Here is a 20,645-nt window from a genome sequence, read left to right on the forward strand (position 1 = left end):
GGGACTGCCATCGTCTCTCCCGACAGGTACCAAGTGCTGAACCCCAGCGTGATTTCTCAGGGGTTCGTGGACAACAAGAAGGCCTCAGAGCTGCTGCTCGGGGCCATCGCCTTGGATGTGAATGAATACAAAATCGGACACACCAAGGTAGGGTCTTCCTACTCAGCCTTGTCCCAGGAAGGTGGGCGTCAGGCTGTGGATTCCAGCTCAGCCGCAGACCAGGCGGTCAAGCCCCTCAGCTGCTGAGAGCCTCTGTGTCCTCTTCCGAGAAATCGGGGCTGGTAAAGCCAATCTCACAGGACTGGGAGTAGCGTGCGTTGAGAACCCAGCTCAGACAGAGAGGTACTCAATAAACAGGAGAATATTAGGACTGCATGGGCCACAGATTTCTAAGAATAAAAGCAGCCGATCGGAATCAAGGTCCTGGACTGGACCGGGGCACCACGGTACGTATGTGGGCGAGGTCCGGGGGTGAAGCACCCTAATCCCAGCCCACCCACACCACGAGCCCCAGCCCTGAGCTGGCAGGCGAGTCAGGCTTGACTCAGAGCGGCTGCCTGATCCTGACTCATGGGACCCATGTCTGTCCCACTTCCTGGCCCTGCAGAGCCCTGTCAGGATTTTAAGGGCCAGGCTGATGGTGGGAGGTGCCCATCGACACCTTCCCAACCAGACTGCACCCCAACGTGACAGTCAGGGTGATGCAAGAGGGGCCCTGGCTTTGCCTCAGGCTCTGCTGTGCAGCCTGGAGTGGGTCACCTGCCGGTCCTGGTCTCGCGGGGGGCACAGGCAGGCCCAGCTTCTCCGCGGGACTAGTGTGGCACGGTGCCCAGGGAAGCTCCCAGCTGCAGGTACATCCAACACGTACGGAGTGCCTCCTGTGTGCCAGGCACAGTTCTAGGCTTAGGGATATGCAGGTGGACCGAACAGAAAGAGTCCCTAGCTCCCTACAGCTTCCTTTGTAGCCATCGGTGCTAGCAGGATAGTAATACTGCCTTCAAACCTGCCAGAACCATCAGCTTTGGCCTCCTGCACCGCTGAGGCGTGCTGTGTGGAGATAAATTGACTTACGGGAACTCTCAGGCTTTGTCACAGAATCACTGAATACCTGAGCCGGAGAGAACCTCGGAGAGCAGGTCCTTCCCCCACCCCACCTTTGATGGGTGGGAAACTTAAGAAAGCCTGGAGAAGACATAGAGGTGACATGCCCAATTTCACAGAACTAGGCAGGACAGAGCAGGCCTCAGGCCCCTCGTCATGGGATCAGGGAAGTCACGTGACTGGTAGCTGCCACAGCTACCCCTGGGCAGACAGACTGATCTTGCTGTTGTTCAAGGGTTGCAGGGGGCACCTGAGGTCCAGGTAAAGGCCCAGGGCTGCTGGGCACTGCTTTGCTCCCCGGTGCCAGGCAGGCTCTGGCGGCAGGGGCGGAACAGAGAACAGAATGACTCTGCCTGTACGCTGTGGCCCCCTCCCTGGCTCTGGCTCACGTGGGTCTTCCCCGCCGGCCACACGCTTGCCTCGTTGCTCCTCAGACACCAAACCTCAACCACAATTAATCTGGAAATATCAAGCCCAATGTCTCTACCCCGTGACTGGTGGGGAGAGGGCAGAGGAAAGAAGCATCTTTTTCCATCCTTTCCCTGTCCGTATCCAAGCATCCCCATCTTTACATTCACCTGGGGGCTCTAATCCCTGCCCCCACGTGTAGAATCAGAGATTCCCAGCGCTGAAAGGACTTGGGGTCCTGCACTCCCACTGGACAGGAGAGGAGACCACGTTCCCCCAAAGGAGAGTGACTTAACCAAGGTGCCCTAGCACATCCAAAGCAGGCTGAGGCCAGGTGTGGGTCTCCTGATTCCTTCTATACTTCCAGAAGTTTCTATCATGTCCTATTAGAAGCCTATAAAAATATGGTGCATTATAAAACACGCTGACAAAGCGATCACCCATGAGCCCACTTAAAAACCCAGAACTTCATCTTTACATCTCTTTCCTCTCCTTCCTCCCCACCCCAAGGAGTAACCTTTGTCCTGAATGTTAACTGTACCTTTGCCTTTTCAAAAACCGTTTTATCACATGTGCACGTGGCCCAAGTTTTGCCTGCTTTTGAGCTTCGTGAAAGTATCATACTTGATATACTCTTATCTGACATGCTTTTGTCACTTAATCATGTTTCTAAGATTCATCCTTGTTGGCTGGTATGTGACGTTCGTTCATGGTCACAGCCATATCCTAGGACTTCTGATGGCCATGCCACAACTGTCCTGTCTCCTGGCCTTGGAAATTGGATTACTCCTTCTTTTTTCAGTGACCAACAATGCTGCTATCAACATCCTCACCCATGGCCCTATGCAAGAATTTCTCTAGAACAAAGTTTTCAACCTTGGCTGTACATCAGAATCATCTAGACTGAGGGTGGGGGCAGAGAGGTTGGAACACTGATGCCTGAGCTCCCCACCCCAGAAACTGTCTGAAGTCACCTGTGCCCAGGCAACGGCATCTTCCCAAAGCCCTCCAGGTGGGGGTGACGGGCAGCCAGGGTTGAGATACACACTGAGGGAGTGACAGCCAAGTTCCAAAACTGTACTTACTCACCACCCACCCCCTCGTTGATTCACATACTTGCCGACACGTGTTTTCTCAGAAGTCTTCAGTGTTGCAGGGTGCGGGGGACGGGGAGTGGTATCTTGTGACCTTAATTCGCATTGCCCTGAGGTTGGGTATTTCTGGCCCTTTCTAACACGCATTGCAAAGCCGTTCTTGTTTTCCTGGGGACGAGTCCCTCTCGTAGAACAGAGCCGGATGCCTGAAACTGTGCAGCACTGGGAAAACTCTGTCCCCTTTCTAGAAAGTCAACTCCCCTGCTGACCACTATCCCCTCTTCCCACTCCCGTATCCCGTGGGACCATGACTGTCCCAAGGCTGCTTTGCATCGTGGTAAAAAGGAAGGCCCGTTGGCACCCTGCTGCCAGGCAGTCACCATAGGTAGCAGTGAAGATCCAAACGATCTATCACATTTTACTCAAAGCTTCACAGTTTGCAGAAGTACTTTCCCTGTTACCTCATTTAATTTTTACAGCAACCCTCTAAGGGAGGGATCAACAGCCCCATTTCACAGATGAGGCACTGAGGCCCTGAGATGTGAGGAGGCATGTCCAAGGTGACCCAGCTAGCAATTGCAAGGCCAGGACTAGAGCCCATAGGAGTGTCCAAGAGCGAGAGGAAATAGATGCCGAGGCTGGCATGCCCTGCCGTGCAGATGTCCGGGCCAGGGCCAGCTGTTTCCCAGGGTCTCTGAACTCTGAAGGACCCGTCGGAACTTCTTGTTCTTTGATTTTGAACTCTCCACTAAGCAGCTGCTTTGGTGACAGAGGGGCTGTTCTCAGATCCGTGTGTCTTTCCCCCAGGTGTTCTTCCAAGCAGGCGTCCTGGCCAAGCTCGAGGACATGCGGGACGAGCGTCTGGCCAAGATCATGACGATGCTTCAGTGTCGGCTCCGGGGTTTCCTCATGAGGGTCGAGTTCAAGAAGATGCTGGAACGAAGGTAGCACCCATGGGGCAGGCCCACTGAAGCCACACCGTCCACATGGAACGGCCAGGGACCCGTCCACACACACCGTGCTCGGCTTCAGCAGTACACTGGGCAGCGAGATAGGGAGGGTGCCAATGTCTCTTCTGTCCCAAAGAACCCTCTTTGGGGCCTGTGTTGGTTTCCTGGGGCTGCCATTAACAAAGTACCACAAACCAGGTGCCTTAAAACAATAGAAATGTATTTTCCCATGATTCTGGAGGCCAGGAGTCTGAAATTAAGGTGTTGGCAGGCAAGCTCCCTCCAAAGCCTCGAGAGGAGAAGCCTTTCTTGCCTCTTCCAGTCCTGGTAGCCCCAGGCACTCCTTGGCTTGTGGCTGCACCTCTCCAATCTCGGCCTCTGTCCTCACAAGGTCTTCTTCTGTGTCTGTCTTCACATGGTCTTCCTTCTTTTTATAAGGACACCAGTCATCTTGGGTTAGGGCCCCCCCCCACTACTCCAATATGATCTCATCTTTTTTTGTTGTTTTGTTTTTGTTTTTTTTTTTTGTTTTTTGTGGTACGCGGGCCTCTCACCGTTGTGGCCTCTCCCATCGCGGAGCACAGGCTCTGGACGCGCAGGCCCAGCGGCCATGGCTCACGGGCCCAGCCGCTCCGCGGCATGTAGGATCTTCCCAGACTGGGGCACGAACCCGTGTCCCCTGCATCGGCAGGCGAATTCTCAACCACTGCGCCACAGGGGAAGCCCTGACCTCATCTTAAACTAAGTTAATTCCATCTGCAAAGACTCTTATTTCCAAATAAGATCACATTCACAGGTTCTGGGGGTTAGGACTTCAGCGTATCTTTTGGGAGGGGACACAATTCAACTCCTAACAGGGACCACCTAATACAAACCCTTCCTTTACAGTCTACAAGTCACTTTCACAGCCTTCCCCTTACTTGATCCATACGATGATGCTGTGAGAGGGATGTGGTAGGATCAGCACCCCCATTTTACAGATGTGGAAACTGAGATCAGAGGGGTTAAGGTACGGGGCCCGGTTCATGCAGAAAGAGTCAGGATTAGAAGCCAGAAATCCTCGTCCCAAATCGCTGCCCTCAGAATTGTGTTTTTCAGCCATCTCCCTAAAATGGTAGTTAGCAAATAGCTCTGGCTGCCCTGGCCGCCCTGTGGTTGGCTCTGGCTCTTGTGGTCATAGTATTAGTAATAATAACAGTAATGAACACATAATAACAGTAATGAAGTCCTGATATCCACCAGCAGGCCCCCCGTGACCCCGGCCAAAGGCAGGGACACCAGTTAGGGGCTGAGTGGTGGGACTCAGCGCACAGAAGATCCTCAGTAAATGACAGTTGGAGGAAGCTGTCCGGGACAAGGAGGGCTGATTCCAGAGACCGCAGACGGATGGGATTTGGAGACTAACGGATGATTTCCGGTGAGGGAGCAGAAGGGGGGAAATGCAGGAAGACATGAGCTCAGCCCTGAGCTGTCCGGGAGGAGCTGGTTCCATCGGGGACGCCAGACCCCCGTCCCCCCCGCTCCGCCCCCCACGCCTTCATTTTAACCCATGCAATGCTGGATTCTTCCCTCTTTTTTTTTTTGTTGCAGAATTGGCCTGAAGGTCATCCAGCGGAACACACGCAAGTTCCTGGAGCTGCGTTTCTGGGGCTGGTGGAAGCTCTACAACAAGGTGAGGACGGAGGGGCCGCAGTCCTGGGCGGAGGGGCCTCCTGGGGATGGGAGACTGCGGGATGCTGCAGGGACGGTCTGAAAATGAGGGCGCCTTGGAGGAAGAGTGCAGCCTCCTTCCAGGCGGGGGCTGAGTCCTCCCTGAGAAAAACGATAGTGTGTCTTCCCACCTTTCAACTCATCCCTCAAAATAAAACCCACTTAGGATGCAGAGAGCCCCCTCCCCACAAAAGTGGGCTTGGTGCGCAATGCCTCACCCCCGGGCGTGCTGAAGCATCTCAACTCCTTCAGTGAAGTCCTGGGCTTTAGGAAATCATGGGATCCGCCCTCTCCTTTCCCAGGCTGTTCTGAGGCAGCAGTGGGGGAGAGTGAGTCAGCCAAGAGGGGAGGCTGCAGGCGCCCAAGCAACCAGGCCGCCCTCAGCAAATGCGGGAGGCCACGAACCACCCTACTGCATGAGGCTCCAGTGGCGCTGGGGCATGGCGTCCCACCTGGGGTCCCTGTCACAAGGAAGCACGCCACTGGACCTGGGGGCAGGGCTGCCGCATTCAGGGGGCCGGAGGGCAGTGTTGTCTTGAGGGGCGGGGTGTTCAGGGCAGCTACGTGGAGGGTTGGCACAGGCTCCAGGTCATCTTGGGGGCCCTGAGCCCCCGACAGCTCAAGCAGAAGCTTCTCTCCCCTCCCCATAGGGAAGAACTTTCTAACAATCCATGCTGACCACAAATTGAAAGGGAGGGATAGTAAGTTCTGCATCCCCAGCGGTACCCACGCATAGGACAGCCCACTGGAGGGCCTGAGACGGTAGAGGGATCTAAACAAACATTTCTCAAATTTAGTCAGTACGGCACTTTCCCCACCTGTTCTGTGACTGACCTCCTTTCTTTACATCAACTCACTTTTTTATTTCGAAATTTTTATTTTAAAAGGAAACTTCACATCCTTACCTGTCTTATCCTAAGCAAACGTTATGCATAAAACTGTGGATTTCACGAGTTCTTTTCACTGTTAAAAATTATTATTTTTCAAAATGATGTATTAAACTCTTACTTTTCAAAATTATTTTTAAAGTAACTATGTAACAATGAAAATCAAAAGGTTTCCGTGCAAAGGTTGAATCCATCTCACCTGCCCCCTCAGTGTATGTATTACCCTTTGGGAAGCCCCAGACCAACGGCCTTTAAGATTCCTTCCAAGCCAGACATAAGTGACCACAGATGACAAGGAGACAGAGCCTAGAAACTTCTCTGCTCTTTACCAGAGAGTAAAACTTCACCAATTAAACATAGCGGAGCAAGATCCTGTTCCAATGAGTAAAAACATAAAATTAAGTTAAAATCCTTTACTCTTAGCGTGTTCACTGAGCTCTAATCTTTTTTAACTAAGTCAGATAGGCTGAATCAATGGAAAAAAACAACACCTTGGGGGAGGCTTTCACTGGATAAAAAGTGTAACACAGTTGCAAGTAACGCTTACTGTACCTTTTTATGCAAATTTTGCACTGCAGTATCCCAGATCCCCACAGACCAGGCTGGCGATGACAGGTTTATCTGTCATCTTCAAAGAGAGGCGATTTCTTCTCCCAAATCCCATGGTGTTTGCGCTCCCGAATAATGTATCCATAGATCAGGAAATATCCTGAGGGGCTGTCCTGCCTGCTCTGCTCGGTGCTGTAGAGACACCGAGGGCAGGAGGGAGATGGGGAGGGACAGAGGGCAGGGCGCGTGGTCTAGCAGGGCAGAGGACCCAATGGACCCAGGCGCTCTTGCAGCACGAGAAGTGCCAAATGCACAGAGAGGTCCAGACAGGTGCTGTGCGTGCAGAAGAGGAGCGACTCTTGCTGGCTGAAGGCCAAGCAGCCCACCACCTAGCCCCCCGGCAAAGCCCATCCCCCTAACCCTCTGCAGTGTTGTTCACCACCCAGGTCAAGCCACTCCTGAATGTGGCTCGCCACTCCTGAATGTGGCTCACCAAGAGGAGGACATGAAGGCCAAGGAGGAGGAGCTGAGGAACGCCATGGCCAAGACGCAGGAGCTGCTAAGCAAGATCAAGGATCTGGAGGAGAAGATGGCCACGCTCAGCCAGGAGAAGAATGACCTCACCATCCAGCTGCAGGCAGTACGTGGGGCCCTGGGGGCAGCGGCAGAAGCTGGGGGCCTTGGCAAGAGTCAGACCCAGAGAAGGAGGGAGAGTGGCCTTCCAAGAAGCTGTGTCCTTCCAGACGTTGGGGAATTCCCAGGCTTCTCTTTCTTTCATTGCCATGTCACCCTGGACCCAACTACCAAAAAGCCTCCATCAAATTCCTGTTTGCCCACAGCAGGAGGCCGGGCACACACACATACAGTACATGCTGGGCCTGGGGGACTGTCCAGACATGGGGGCCACGAGATGGTGGGAGGAGCACCTCTGGGGTGAGCCTGGCTCCCTGGGGACCTGGGGAACTTGCCCTCTTTTCTCTGCTTCCTTTTCCTCGCCCATCAAGTGCAAACACAGAGGGGAGCACACATGACCCAGTTTCTGTGGGGAGCCTGACTCCCAGTACGATGAGCGGGTTCACGGCCGCGACCCTCTGGTTTACAAGGGTCCTTCCTTCTCTGATTCAAGCTTCACGACCACCTCATAAGACACCCAATTTTCATGTGTATCTTCAGGGTAGGAAACTCCACTCGACCGACCTTTAGAGATCTGATCAAGGTACCAAGCCGGTCAGTGGAAGACCCACGACTGGGAGGGGTCCAGTCCCACCTTGGTCATTCCTGCTCTGTCACAGCCGTGTCTCCTCAGCCGGGACAGTGTCAGCACTTGCATTAGCTATCCATTTTCCCCAAGCTGTCTCTGACATCTTTTCTCCCATCCCTTCCACACCCCTGAGGCGTTGCTCAGGCTAGGACCCTCATTTTATGTCTGGGGAGGCTGAGGCCGAGGTGAATACAAGGATAAAAGAATCTTCCATTTATAGAAGCGCCTCCATGTGCTCCATCCCTTTAAGCCTCATGATGATCGTTTCCCTTATTTTGCAGAGAATTGAATTTTAGTCAATTTATGCCACGAACCAAAAGTCATCTAGCTGGTCTGGTCTTCTGACTCCGTGGCCAGTTTTTGTCTTACACCACTGACCCCATCTCAGGGAGACCCCAGTGGGCACCCCGGCTGTCCCTCCTCTGCCACTTACTGCCTGTGTGACTTTTGACAACTCCACCCCCTCTGCATATCGGTTCCCTCATCTCTGAGCCCTAGCTTATAGATAACACCTGTCTGGCTTGCTTCTCAGTGTTGTTATAAGGAGAAACCAGGGACAGGAAATGGTCCGTTAACAAGAAAGCGCTAAATCAATGCTGGGAGTTATTTGGGTGGACACGCCCCTCCACGTTGGCGGATGCGTGCATAGGCCCACGTGGGATCAGTGGATGAGATGGCAGAGCCTGAACGGACAGAGGCGTCCTGCCTGAGTGGCCCGGACTTCTCCTAGACCACTCTGCTAACACCTTAAGGTGCATTTGATCACCTGGGATCGCGTTAAAAAGCAGATTCAGCCGAACAGGTCACAGGCGGGGCCTGAGGTTTTGCACCTAACCGGCTCGCAGGTGATAGGGCCGCTGCTGGTCTGGGGGCCACACTCCTGGACGAGGCCTCGTCACCAAGAAGCCCAGAGATAGCCAGCCCCTGTCCAGCCCCCAGGACACATGCGCTGGGGGCCCGTCAGCCCGAGGCCTGTCCGCCAGCACGCTCCCCTGCAGGTGCCCGGCCCCTGCCTTTGACCAATACTCTCTTCCTTCCACCAGGAGCAAGAGAACCTGATAGATGCGGAGGAGCGCCTGACCCAGATGATGAAGACCAAGATGGAGCTGGAGAGCCAGGTGTCCGACATGCGGGAGAGGCTGGAGGAGGAGGAGGGCACGGCGGCCTCGCTGAGCGCCACCAAGCGCAAGCTGGAGGGGGAGCTCAGTGACCTCAAGCGGGACCTGGAGGGCCTGGAGACCACGCTGGCCAAGACGGAGAAGGAGAAGCAGGTGGGGAGGCCCCTGGGCCAGACCCTGCTCCTCCCAGGGCCAGGGAACCCCCGGCCCGCCGCCCTGCAGGGGCCACACCCAGAGCCCGTACAGCAGTGCTGCCCGGGACCCGAGCCACCGGCCACATGCAGCTATTTTAACTTAATTCAGGACAATTTCAAATGTAGTTCCTCGGTCAACCTGGCCGCATGTGGAGGGCTCAGGAGCCGCTCGCGGCAAGTGCTACGATGTCGGACAGAGCAGACAGAGCACACGTCCGTTGTTTGGACAGAGCAGCCGACCCGGGGAGCTGAGACCTGTTCCCCTCGTGGGGACGCCGGGCCTGGCTGCTTCTCCTCGTGCCTGGGATTCCTGGGCATCTGCCTGGCCTTCTGACCACTCAGCCTCAGCGTCCCTGGGGCCCCTCACAGAGCATCCTTCTGCAGCACGATGTCCACCCCTCCCCCCTCCCAGAGGAGGCAACCGTATTGTAAGGTGGGGTCACCTTTAGCTGTGGGACTTCTGCCCAAACAAGCAGCTGCTGCCTCTCCAAGTGGCTCCCTGACTCCTGGTACCGTCTGGCTGGCCCTTGGTCCCAGGCCCCCTTCCTATCTCACAGTGGGTGGGGTCCCCGAGCAGGGGGAGGTGGACGCTGCCTAAACCGGGGCGTCTGCAGCTTTGATGTGCACTCGAACCACGGGGACCTCAATAAGACGCAGGCTCTGGGCCAGCAGGTCCTGCGGGGCCCAGGGGCGATATTTCCAACACAGTCCCCGGCAGAGGCACGGCTGCCGTCCAAGGACCAGGCTCTGAGTAGCCAAGGCCGGACGGTGTTCTCTCTGCCCCTCACCCCCAAGATTCTGACTTGGTTGGCTGGGCTGTGCCCTGGGCATTGGTGTCTCTTAGGCTCCCAGGTGGCTCTGCGGAGCAGCCAAGCTGAGAACCCTCTCTCGGGGCAAGCGCTCCCCTCCCCTTCTCCCCCCGAGGTGTTCCCAGCCTTAAAGTCCAGCCTCTCCCCTGCCGCCCCGTCTCCAGGCCCTGGACCACAAGGTCCGCACCCTGACTGGGGACCTCTCGCTTCGAGAAGACTCTATCGCCAAGCTCCAGAAGGAGAAGAGGGCCCTGGAGGAGCTGCACCAGGTAGGTACCGGCCGCCTCTCCTCTTGGCGGAGCAAATGGAGCCCGGAGACGAGAGACCCTCATTCGAATCCTGGCTTTGCCGCCCCTCAGCTGGGGCCCTTGGGGAAGTCACAGAGTCTCCCTAAATCACAACGCCCTCATCAGTGAAGTGGACACAGTCACTTGCTACCTTCCTTCCAGGTCTGTTGTTAAGTGGGGTGAACATGTCATTTATCACCCAAACTAGGACAGGTTTCAGAGTGAAAGGGGACAGCAGGTATGCGTCAGAATGGTCCAGGCACACTGGGAGGGATGCTCCCAGAGTCATAAAGATGAAGTGGGCGTACGGAAGAGCCCTGTGAGCTCTAAAGCACCAGGGGACCCCGCTTCGTTGCGGCAACCACAGGCATGAGCTCCTGAGGTCATGAGGAGCCCGCCCGACTGTTGCAGTTGCTCCTGGGTGTGGAGCCAACTCTGACCACCCACCAGTGCTGACACGGCGTGCAGCACCTCCTGGCGTAGACACAGGCGCCAGGAGCAAACTGAAGCCCAGAACTAGACAGTGGACCCTCATCTCTGGGTTTGCTGACATCACGACTCTACAACATGTCCCCCGAGCACATTTCTCTGTCGCCTCTGGAAGCACCTCCCTTAGACTGTGACTCCCCATCATATCAGACCCAGAGCCCCCTGTTATAGCAAATACACTCAGTCCTCATTATTCGAGGAAGCGATGTTCTATAGAGTCACCGAATTAGCAAATACTGAACCTCTACTCTCGGGGAAATACAGGGTTATGTTCCTGCGAGCCTCTCGCCACAGCGTTTTCGTCAACCCATCAATACATCATACGTACGATGGTGATCAATACGTTGCCTTGTTTTATGTGTATTTCTGTTGAAAAAGACCTTATTTAGTGCGTGTCGTTGGCACCTCGGCACTGAGCTCACGGTCAACAGCCCCCGCATCTCAGGCCTGAACGCAGCTCATCCAACACACAGATTTCCTCTGCAAGGCACACCACAGCCTTCCTGCGCCAGGGACGCCAGACAGCGCTGCAGAACCGTGCTTCGCGCCACTGTAAGCCGTGAAATCACCGACAAAGAGCGCTGACATGTAGAAAACATGGCACTACATAGACTGGGAAAAGGACACGTGTTTGCAGTCTGAGCCGAACCAAGGAGACAGAGCATCATTTATCCGACCTCAGCTGGGAACATGCCCCGCTTCGCATGTCCACGAATGACCACGACAGCACCACGAGTATTGATTTGGGGATTACAAATAAATTTTAGCGAGTAGGTAAATTGGCAAACAGATAATTCATGGATAATGAGGATCAACTGTATTCTGGAATGCCCTCTTATTATCCTGAATTGAAAATTATAATAATGTAACTAACATATAACTTCAGAAAAATCAATAGAGTGCCCTTCCATATAAAAGGGGAAACGAATGAAAGTAATTTATAATAAATAATGGGGCTGTCAAAGTGTAAAAGCTCAGGCAGATCTAGGAGGGCTGCCTGCCCAAGCCCGTCTTTGACGGCTGTAGACAGGCACCCGAGGGGGTGTTGGTGACTCAGGTAGCCAAGTGCGGTTGCTACCAGTGATGCAACTTTACAAAGCAGTGACTAATTCTCAGGGAGATTTTAACAACAAAAAGTAAATCTTCTCTTAGTTTTCATGGTAGATCATTCTTTAAAATTGTAGTGTATACTAAATGAAAAAAATGTTGAGTTATGTGTGAAGAGGTACTGGGTTCTAGGTTCAGAAAAGTATAAATAGTTGTTTACTTACATGAATGGCTGGATGGGACAGCAAGCTTGTGAACTGCAGAATTATTCTTCACGGCACCCATTATCCAGAGCAAGGCCAGATGACCAGCGTCCCTGGAAGCACCCACAAAGTACCAGTGAGGCCCCCAATCATTGTGACAACCAAAAGCACCACCCCACCCCCCGATTTCCTATATGCCCCATGGAGAACCAGAGCCCCCAACTGACCCCTAGGGGCCCAGCTGTGGCTGACGGGCGATCGGTGTGCCATGGCCTCACCCACCACCCAGGAGCAGGTGCTCTGTAACTGATCACTGACATCGTCAACTCAGCTCGGAAGTGATGGCAGAGAACCAGATCTGTTCAGCTGCTCCCGCCTGCCTCACAGGACACACACGTGTATCTTTCCTTCCAGAAAACGCTTGACGACCTGCAAGCCGAGGAGGACAAGGTGAACCATCTGACCAAGAACAACAGCAAGCTTAGCACCCAGATCCATGAGGTAATGGCCCGTCGTTGGGTCTGATTCTATAGCTCGACGGTCAGGTCTGTCCCAGGGCACAGGGGCCTCAGATACATTTTGGGGAACTGGGAAGTGAGGCCCTTTCTGATGCCACAGCTAAGGAACCAGGCCCAGTCTGGTTCTTTATTGCATACTGGCCTCAGACAACTCCCGCCACCAACACACACACCCTACTTTCTTTTGTATTTTTTGTCTCCGCAGCTGGAGGATAACTGGGAACAGGAAAAGAAAATCCGGGCAGAAGTGGAAAAAGCTCGCCGGAAAGCTGAGAGTGACTTGAAGATGACCATTGACAATCTCAATGAGATGGAGCGGTCCAAGCTAGATCTCGAGGAGGTGGTGAAAAAGTACGCAGTCTTTCATTTTGCCCGTAGCAGTGTTAGCAATATCTAGCACTTCCTGGATGGCACCCGGCGCCAGGCACTCTGCTGAGGGCTTCATGTGTATCATTGCATGTCCCCTGCACCTGCTCTGTACCAGGCACTGAGCTCAGCTCGGAGGATTAGGGAGGGAGGGGCAGGTGCTTCCCTGTTCTCAGGGAGCTCCCAGCCTCACACAGGGCCTGCTGGGTGCTGGAAAGGACACAGGTACTAAGCAATGCACCCACCCCAGAGGTCAGGGAGTCTTTGCAGAATCCTGAAAATTGGGCTCTCAAAGATCACAAGGAGTTGAGGGGGTATGTTAGCAATACCACCCTGGTAATAACATGGAGGACATGTCGGGTGGAGAAAGCAGGAAGACAACTACTGCAATAGTCCAAGCATAAACCGGAACCGAGTAAGAGGCTGAAGGGATGGAGATAAGGAGGCAGGTAAGGAAAGCTTTTAGGGGGCAGAATTTGGACAATGCATCTTTTTTTTTTTTGTGGTACGCGGGCCTCTCACTGCTGTGGCCTCTCCCGTTGCGGAGCACGGGCTCCGGACGCGCAAGCTCAGCGGCCATGGCTCACGGGCCTAGCCGCTCCGCGGCATGTGGGATCATCCCGGACCGGGGCACAAACCCGTGTCCCCTGCATCGGCAGGCGGACTCTCAATCACTGCGCCACCGGGGAAGCCCGGACAATGCATCTTTTTAAAAAATATTTATTTATTTATATGGTTGCGCCGGGTCTTAGTTGTGACAGGTGGTCTCCTTAGTTGTGGCACATGGTCTCCTTAGTTGTGGTATGCAGACTCTTAGTTGCGGCATGCGTGTGGGATCTAGTTCCCTCACCAGGGATCAAACCCAGGCCCCCTGCATTGGAAGCACAGAGTCTCATCCACTGTGCCACGAGGGAAGTCCCCTGGACAATGCATCTTTGAAGTACATTTTGCTAGGGCAATTCTAAAGCACCACAGGCTGCCAAGAGGGCGTGTGCAGCTAAATCTGCATCTCAGCACATTTCTTGGGAGGCACACCCAGAAGGTGTGGGTGACCCTGCCCATCCTCCCCATCTGCTTGGTCTCTGGCATCTTAGCTCTCACACGTGGCTCTTGACACATGGAACTCACATCAGGAGGAGACAGCCTTTTGCAGAAAGTTTTTGGAGGAACGTTGTCCCTAAAAAGGCCAAGCATCTGTGTGATTCTGGAGCCCCTAGACTGTAAGCTGCACCAGAGCAGTGACTTCTTTCCATTTTGTTCACTGATGTGTCCCTGGAACCCCAGACAATGTCTGGCACCAGGAGGGACTCAATAAATTGAAGGCAAATTAATAAATGCACAAGTGAATGAATGAGTGAGTGAAAAACCAGTGGAGCAGACCCTGGGGCTCTGTAGGGTGACTCATCTGTAGGGTGAGAAGGCCAGGGGTCAGGGCTGAGTGGGTCTCAGCAGGGTCAAGGTCTCCCCCGGCAGCCCCAGCTCCATTCCCGTGCCAGCTTGCTGGTCTAGCCTCAGAGCTTTTCCTCAGGAGGTCAAACCTTCTCTTGCAGGAGAGATATGGAAATCAATTCTGTCAACTCTAAATACGAGGACGAGCAGTCTCTGAATTCCACGCTGCAGCGGAAACTAAAGGAGCACCAGGTCTGTCTGTGCGGGATGGAGGAGACCCAGATCCTCTTTTGAAAGGCACTGGCCTGCGCCTTTGCTCACATCAGCTGATCTGCTGCTGCCACAGAGTCCTCGGAGACTGACTCATGTCCACCTCATGCTGGGATAAATTCCAAGTCCCCACAGTGGCCACAGGGCCCTCCACAATAGCCCCTGCTCCCTCCCTGGCTCGTCACCCACCGTTCCCCCACCATTCCGTCCAGCCCCTCTGGCCCCTTGCAGGGTCTCACACACCCCAGCCTCCCTCCTGCCTCAGGGCCATTGCACACACTCTCTGTGCCCGCTTCCCTCTGCTTTTGACAGCGTCCCGCATACACTTAGCTGCCTTCCATCATTTTCATTCTAAAAGGCCAGTAGGCGGGTCTCTTACTTAACCCAGGAGAGATAAATGACCCGCTCTGTCTGCTTATTTGCCTGCTAGGCCCGAATCGAGGAGCTGGAGGAAGAGCTGGAGGCTGAGAGGGCAATGAGAGCCAAGGTAAGAGAGATGTGTCTACGCTTCCTGCCTCCTTTCCTGAGGCAAAGTACCCAGTGAAGCCACAATCCAACCACAAGCAGAAACTCCTGTTGGGAAACCAGTAGAGAGGAGGATGGGGTTCCGGTTCGAAAGGCCTCGTTGTTTCTTGAGCACCTACTGTGTGCCAGGCACTGTGCTACACGTGCCCATTAATGACGACGTAAGAGGCACAGATGCTCTTTGTTGTGCGGTCCAAGGAGAGTGGGCAATGTTAGCCTGGGGACTGGAAGATTGCATTCAACAGGCTGAGGCGGGGAGGAGTTTCTAGGCAAAGGGAATCAAATAGCACTTATGTGCACAGGTACAAAGGTGTGAAAGGAAGAGCCAGGAGTGGAGGGAGGCTCAAGGGCAGGGATCCTGTAGGGAGATGGATCGTAACACACCTAACTCCAGCTTCAGCCCAGCTGGGCCGGGGGGCAGGATGGGTACTGAGCCCCCCGCCCAGTGCAGGGAAGAGGACAGACAGCATCCTCTGCTGAGTGTGGGGGGGTGATGGGCAGAGGGCAGAGCTCCCCAAGCGCAGGCCCCTGGCCTCACAGATGCCACGCGGTCATCACAATCCTTACCAGAGAAACAGGGGCTCTTGGATGGCCAAGGTCAGTGTCATCCCATCTCCCCCCAGGTGGAGAAACAACGCAGTGACCTGTCCCGAGACCTCGAAGACCTCAGTGACAGGCTGGAAGAGGCTGGGGGAGCCACGTCTGCTCAGGTACCATCCTCGGGGTGTCCAGGAACCCCAATTCCTGCCTGCCTGCCTGGATAAGGACCAGTTAGTTCTTGCTGAATTCCCGGGGCTCCCTTGAGGAGAAACCAATCAATGATAAAGAACAGGCAAGAGGGGGCTGGCTCAGTCCACTTTCTTCTGGGGCTCCTCGGGTCAGTGGCTGTGGGTGGGGTTTGGACTGAATGCCCCAGGGAGGCCAGCACCGGCCAGCCCGCAAGCCCTGCTTCTACTCCGCCCCAGGTCGAGCAGAACCGCAAGCGAGAGGCCGAGCTGCTGAAGCTGCGGCGGGAGCTGGAGGAGGTGGCCTTGCAGAGCGAGGCAACGGCCTCCACACTGCGCAAGAAGCACACAGACTCCATGGCCGAGCTGACCGAGCACGTGGAGAACCTGCAGAGGGTCAAGTCCAAGCTGGAGAAGGACAAGCAGGTCATGAAGGCCGAGATCGACGACCTCAACGCCAGCGTGGAGACCGTACAGAAGTCCAAGGTGAGGGGGGACACCCCGCAGAGCCTTCACGAATAACATCCCCCGAGCCCCCCGACAGGCCCGAGGCCCATTCTAGATGCTGTGAAGGGAACCAAGATGGACCCGTCACAGACCCCACTGGCTGTGTGTATAACCTCGGCCAAGGTGCACAACCTAACCGTGCCTCGGTTTCCCCATCTGTAAAATGGGGAGTAATGACAATCCCCACCTCATAGTGCTGTTGTTAGGGCTACAACAGTTCCTGGCACATAAGAAAAGCTCAATAAATGTGAGCTATTAGGATCATCGTGACATTAGTATGACTATATCCTCCAGGAGTTGGAGACTTAGTAGGAGAAACAATCATTGCCACAATGAAAAAATGATACGTGGCAAGAAAGAAAATTAAGTACCATTAAAGTAAAATTAAGCCACTCAACATGCATTTATCCAGCCCCTGCCACAGGAAGAGTCTTCTTGTGACACAAGGGAAGTGGCGGGTGGTGCTCCAAAGGTGAGCAGGGATGATGTTTTGGGGGTCCAGGTCCCAGCCAACTAGTGTCTCCAAACTTCAGACACTCACGAGGCATCTTCGTAATTCCTGTTTTATCTGCAGACGCCTGCTCTAATGCTGGTATTTTTCCTTAAATTAACTGGCTCCTGGCATTTTCCTTTCGGGTGAGGTCAGCAGGGGCCCGGAAGTGAGGGGCTGTGTGCCAACCCAAAGGCTCTGGGCTTACGTTGATAGAAAATGGTGAGCCGCTGGAGGTTTCTGAGACAGGGATGTTCTAGGAAGGATGAGGTAGGTGGCCCGGGAGGCTGCACTAGGGCAGCGCAGCTGGGGAAGCAGGGAGGGCCTGGCCTGGGCCTCCCCATTTCCCCACCGGGTTCGTTCTCCCTGAGCAGATGAACGCCGAGGCCCACGTCCGAAAGCTGGAAGATAACTAACTTATCAGAGGCCAATGCCAAGGTGGCTGAGCTGGAGCGGAACCAGGCAGAAATCAACGCCATCAGGACCCGCCTCCAAGGTGAGCTCTCCCCTCCCGGCAGCTTCCTAAGGAACAGCGCGTGGAAAGGAGCGGGGATCCTCAAGGAAACTGAAAGAGTACCTGGGTGCCCTCCCAGAGCTTCCTGGACCTTGGAAAATCCACATCCCCTGTGACGAGAGGAGAAGATTTTCTTCCACCCACTGAGTGCTCCAAGTAACATCTTTACAGTGTAAAACAGGGAACACTTCCAAAACATTTTCATATCAGTTCTCTCAATCACCCCGTGAGATCAGTGGGAGGAGCGGTAATACCGACAAAACACAATTTTCAAACATTTTCAAACATGACCTGCCTACTAACGTAACGCGAACACGTGTCACTAATGAGGGAACCAGAAAAATGGTAAAACTGCCTTTGAAAAGCACCTGAGGGGGCCGAGATTTACATAGCCAGTAGGGAAAGGAATGTTTCAGTAACTCTGCTGAGATAGATGCAAAACTGGTTCATGTCCTATGCGGCAATAATACTGCAACCTCTAGCTTTGATTTGGGTTTTTTTTCTACCAGAAGAAATTATCTGCATCTCTAGGTCAAAAATAATTTGCAACTCATCAATATGCCAGTTAACATCTGACTTCGCAGAGTCTGGGCTCTAAAGAGGGGTCAACAGTTAAGTCAAGCAAAGGTGCATTTCCTTTGAGAAGTTAACACTCCTGAGGCGCACCAGTTGGACAACACTCTCGTTTGACACCAGAGAACCTCCTTTGGCCTTACTTTCCGCATTCTGAATACTTTTTAAAATCAATATGCCCATCTGATGGATAAGGAGAGTGAAACTCAGTGAGGTGAAGTGACTCGCCCACGGTCACAAAACCGAAGATAGAGGGGAGAACTGGGAACCCTTGCTGGCTCTCTGGCTCATGCACCTTCTCCTGGCCTCTGGCTCCGGAAAGCAGTCCACAAACGACAGGAGTGTAGGTTCTGGGACCGTGACAAATGCATTTTTTCAAAGTAAACACTCTCAGCCCGACTGTTTTCTCCAAACTTCTTTGCTGTATCTCCTGCCAGGGGCTTCGTCATCAGAAGCCACTCCTCCCATGCAAATCACCTGGATGGTGGCGACCCTTGGGCGCTTGCTCCCCTCCCGGGCCCACCTGATTTGGGCAGCTGATGTGGTGGTCGCCCTGCTCCCCGTCCAGCTCAGCTGGCCAAGCCACTACATTGACGGGCACCTTGGGAGCAAGGCTTAGGACCTGGCGGCGGAGCTAGTTCTCCACCCAACGCTTCTCCCGTTCCCTCCTCGCCCAGCTGAAAACAGTGAACTGAGCCGGGAATATGAAGAATCCCAGAGCCGGCTTAATCAGATCCTGAGGGTAAAGACGTCCCTGACATCACAGGTGGACGATTACAAGAGACAGCTGGATGAAGAGTCCAAGGTTGGTTTGGGGGTGAGGTAGGGGGTGACAGAGCTGCCTCCTTGAAGAAAGTCATATGTTCTGAAGATGCGGGAGGAACATGAAAAATATTTGATTCCACAGCAAGTAAGAGAGTTAACAACAAAACCAGAGTACGCTATATGTGTGACTAAACGAAATTAAGGAAATTACGTATCCTTGTGGATAGTAATTGGAAGAAATCAAGGAAAGTTAAACCCTGGTGGTTTGGGTTGTAGACTCCTGTGTCTTCCCCCCGCCCCCCGCCCCGCCTTTACTTGCTGTACTGTTGATCCAATGTCATGTATCTCTAAGTGATGGCCCTGGGTGCCACAGAGACTGGGGGGCCCTGACAGGCTGGTCTGGTCACTGCAGTCCCGCAGCACGGCCGTGGTGAGTCTCGCCAACACCAAGCATGACCTGGACCTGCTGAAGGAGCAGCTGGAGGAGGAGCAGGGAGGCAAGTCGGAGCTGCAGCGCCTTGTGTCCAAACTCAACACCGAGGTGACCACCTGGAGGACCAAGTACGAGACGGACGCCATCCAGAGGACCGAGGAGCTGGAGGAGACCAAGTGAGCGTCACCCTGCGCCAGGAGGGCCGGGGAGGCCAGCGGGTTGGCGGGTGGGTGCGAGGTGGGGGTCTGAGCACCACAGCCACAGCTGATGCCAGGGCCACACCCAGGAGAGGGCAGTTCAGGGGCTCCTCTTAAAGGGGGGCCGAGTGTCAGGACAAGGAGCCCATTTCGTGTCCTCACCAGCTCCTGCACTGCACGCCCCACTGCCTTCAGCTGCCCTCTTCAAGGGCTCTCTTACCTACATCTTCTGCCTAGAAATGCTCAGGCTCCCTGCAGGGAAGTCAGGATGGGTGGGGGTGCGGAATCTGCCTCCAGGCAGGGCTCCTCTGCCTCTGAAGTGCTCAGGAAGCTTCCACGGGCCTGGCGGGACTGGGGTGAGGCCCCTCGGTGATGCTGGGAAGACACGGGCCATGCTCCGTGGCAGAGGTCCCCCCTCGGCCAGTTCCCCAGCTCCGTGGCGAATGCTCTCAAGTGCTTTGAGCTTTCTTCCTTCACAAACTAGGGACACAAACGCTCTGCTTGACGGGGCCTGAGGAAACAAGAGTAGACACGTGAACCTGGCTCAGAGCTGCCCTCTTGCACAAGAAGAGGCTGGCGTGGGTGCCCGTGGGCCAGGGCACCCAGGGGAGGCCTGCGTGTGAGCCCCCGGTGCCAGGCGGGGAGGGAACCCCAGCCTGCCGCCGATGCCTTCCATCCACTGGAATTTGTGGTGACAGCAGTAAGCGCGGTGCCTTCCAGCTGACATCAATATTTATCTGGCACTCTTTATTTGCTGAGCCTACACCTGCCTTCCTGCAGCTCCACCTCCTGCCCTCCAGCCCTTTTCTAATATTTTCTCTTGAGAGCTACGAGGGCTGCCTGGTCCACCCCAGGCTCTCACTCCGAGCTAAATCTCAATTTCAAACCCTCCCCTCTCTGCCTGGAACCTCTTCCCCAGACACCCACAGGGTCCTGGCCTTTGCACGTGTCCCCTCCCTGCTTTATTTTCCCATAGTGCTTATGTCATTTTGTTGTGTTTTCTGTCCCCTTCTAGAACAGGAGTTTTATGAGGGCACGGATCTTAGTCTGTTTGATTCACTGCTGTTTCCCTAATGCCTAGAATAGGACTTGGCACTGAGTAGAAACAATGAATATTTGTGGAATGGATGACTGGACACTGGCTGCTCTGTTCCAAACACCCCCCTTTTTATCTGCATCGTTTCCACTGAGACACCAGAGCTCAGCGCCATGCTGGGCTCCCCTGCCCGTGGGTGCCTATGTTTCCTTGATGGCCTCTCTTGCTCT

At 54.4% G+C, this 20,645-nt stretch overlaps 2 protein-coding genes across 29 annotated transcripts in view; one reads left to right on the top strand and one right to left on the bottom strand.

The window, feature by feature from the left end:
* Nucleotides 1-20,645, bottom strand: part of KPNA7 (karyopherin subunit alpha 7) — a 128,131-nt gene that overhangs the window by 82,628 nt on the left and 24,858 nt on the right. For 20 of the 28 annotated variants that reach the window (XM_055090178.1, XM_055090177.1, XM_055090183.1 and 17 more), the window contains one exon: nucleotides 12,129-12,536. The gene's annotated coding sequence lies outside the window, so the exon portion shown is untranslated. Of the gene's footprint in view, nucleotides 1-12,128; nucleotides 12,537-19,064; nucleotides 19,079-19,599; nucleotides 19,891-20,645 lie in introns of those variants that run through there. The other 8 variants (XR_008619183.1, XR_008619182.1, XM_055090181.1 and 5 more) reach the window with 5 other exon arrangements.
* The window catches only part of MYH16 (myosin heavy chain 16), a 44,724-nt gene that overhangs the window by 9,267 nt on the left and 14,812 nt on the right, over nucleotides 1-20,645 (top strand). The window contains 16 exon segments of the mRNA XM_055090201.1: nucleotides 27-147; nucleotides 3,411-3,547; nucleotides 5,144-5,230; nucleotides 7,171-7,339; nucleotides 9,004-9,231; nucleotides 10,246-10,350; nucleotides 12,522-12,608; nucleotides 12,831-12,976; nucleotides 14,542-14,632; nucleotides 15,081-15,137; nucleotides 15,799-15,885; nucleotides 16,141-16,386; nucleotides 17,272-17,307; nucleotides 17,309-17,393; nucleotides 18,662-18,789; nucleotides 19,162-19,358. Of these exon segments, the coding sequence (XP_054946176.1) occupies nucleotides 27-147; nucleotides 3,411-3,547; nucleotides 5,144-5,230; nucleotides 7,171-7,339; nucleotides 9,004-9,231; nucleotides 10,246-10,350; nucleotides 12,522-12,608; nucleotides 12,831-12,976; nucleotides 14,542-14,632; nucleotides 15,081-15,137; nucleotides 15,799-15,885; nucleotides 16,141-16,386; nucleotides 17,272-17,307; nucleotides 17,309-17,393; nucleotides 18,662-18,789; nucleotides 19,162-19,358 (2,007 nt within the window).

Source organism: Physeter macrocephalus, chromosome 14 (assembly GCF_002837175.3).
Source record: "Physeter macrocephalus isolate SW-GA chromosome 14, ASM283717v5, whole genome shotgun sequence".
Classification (NCBI taxonomy): Eukaryota; Metazoa; Chordata; class Mammalia; order Artiodactyla; family Physeteridae; genus Physeter; species Physeter macrocephalus.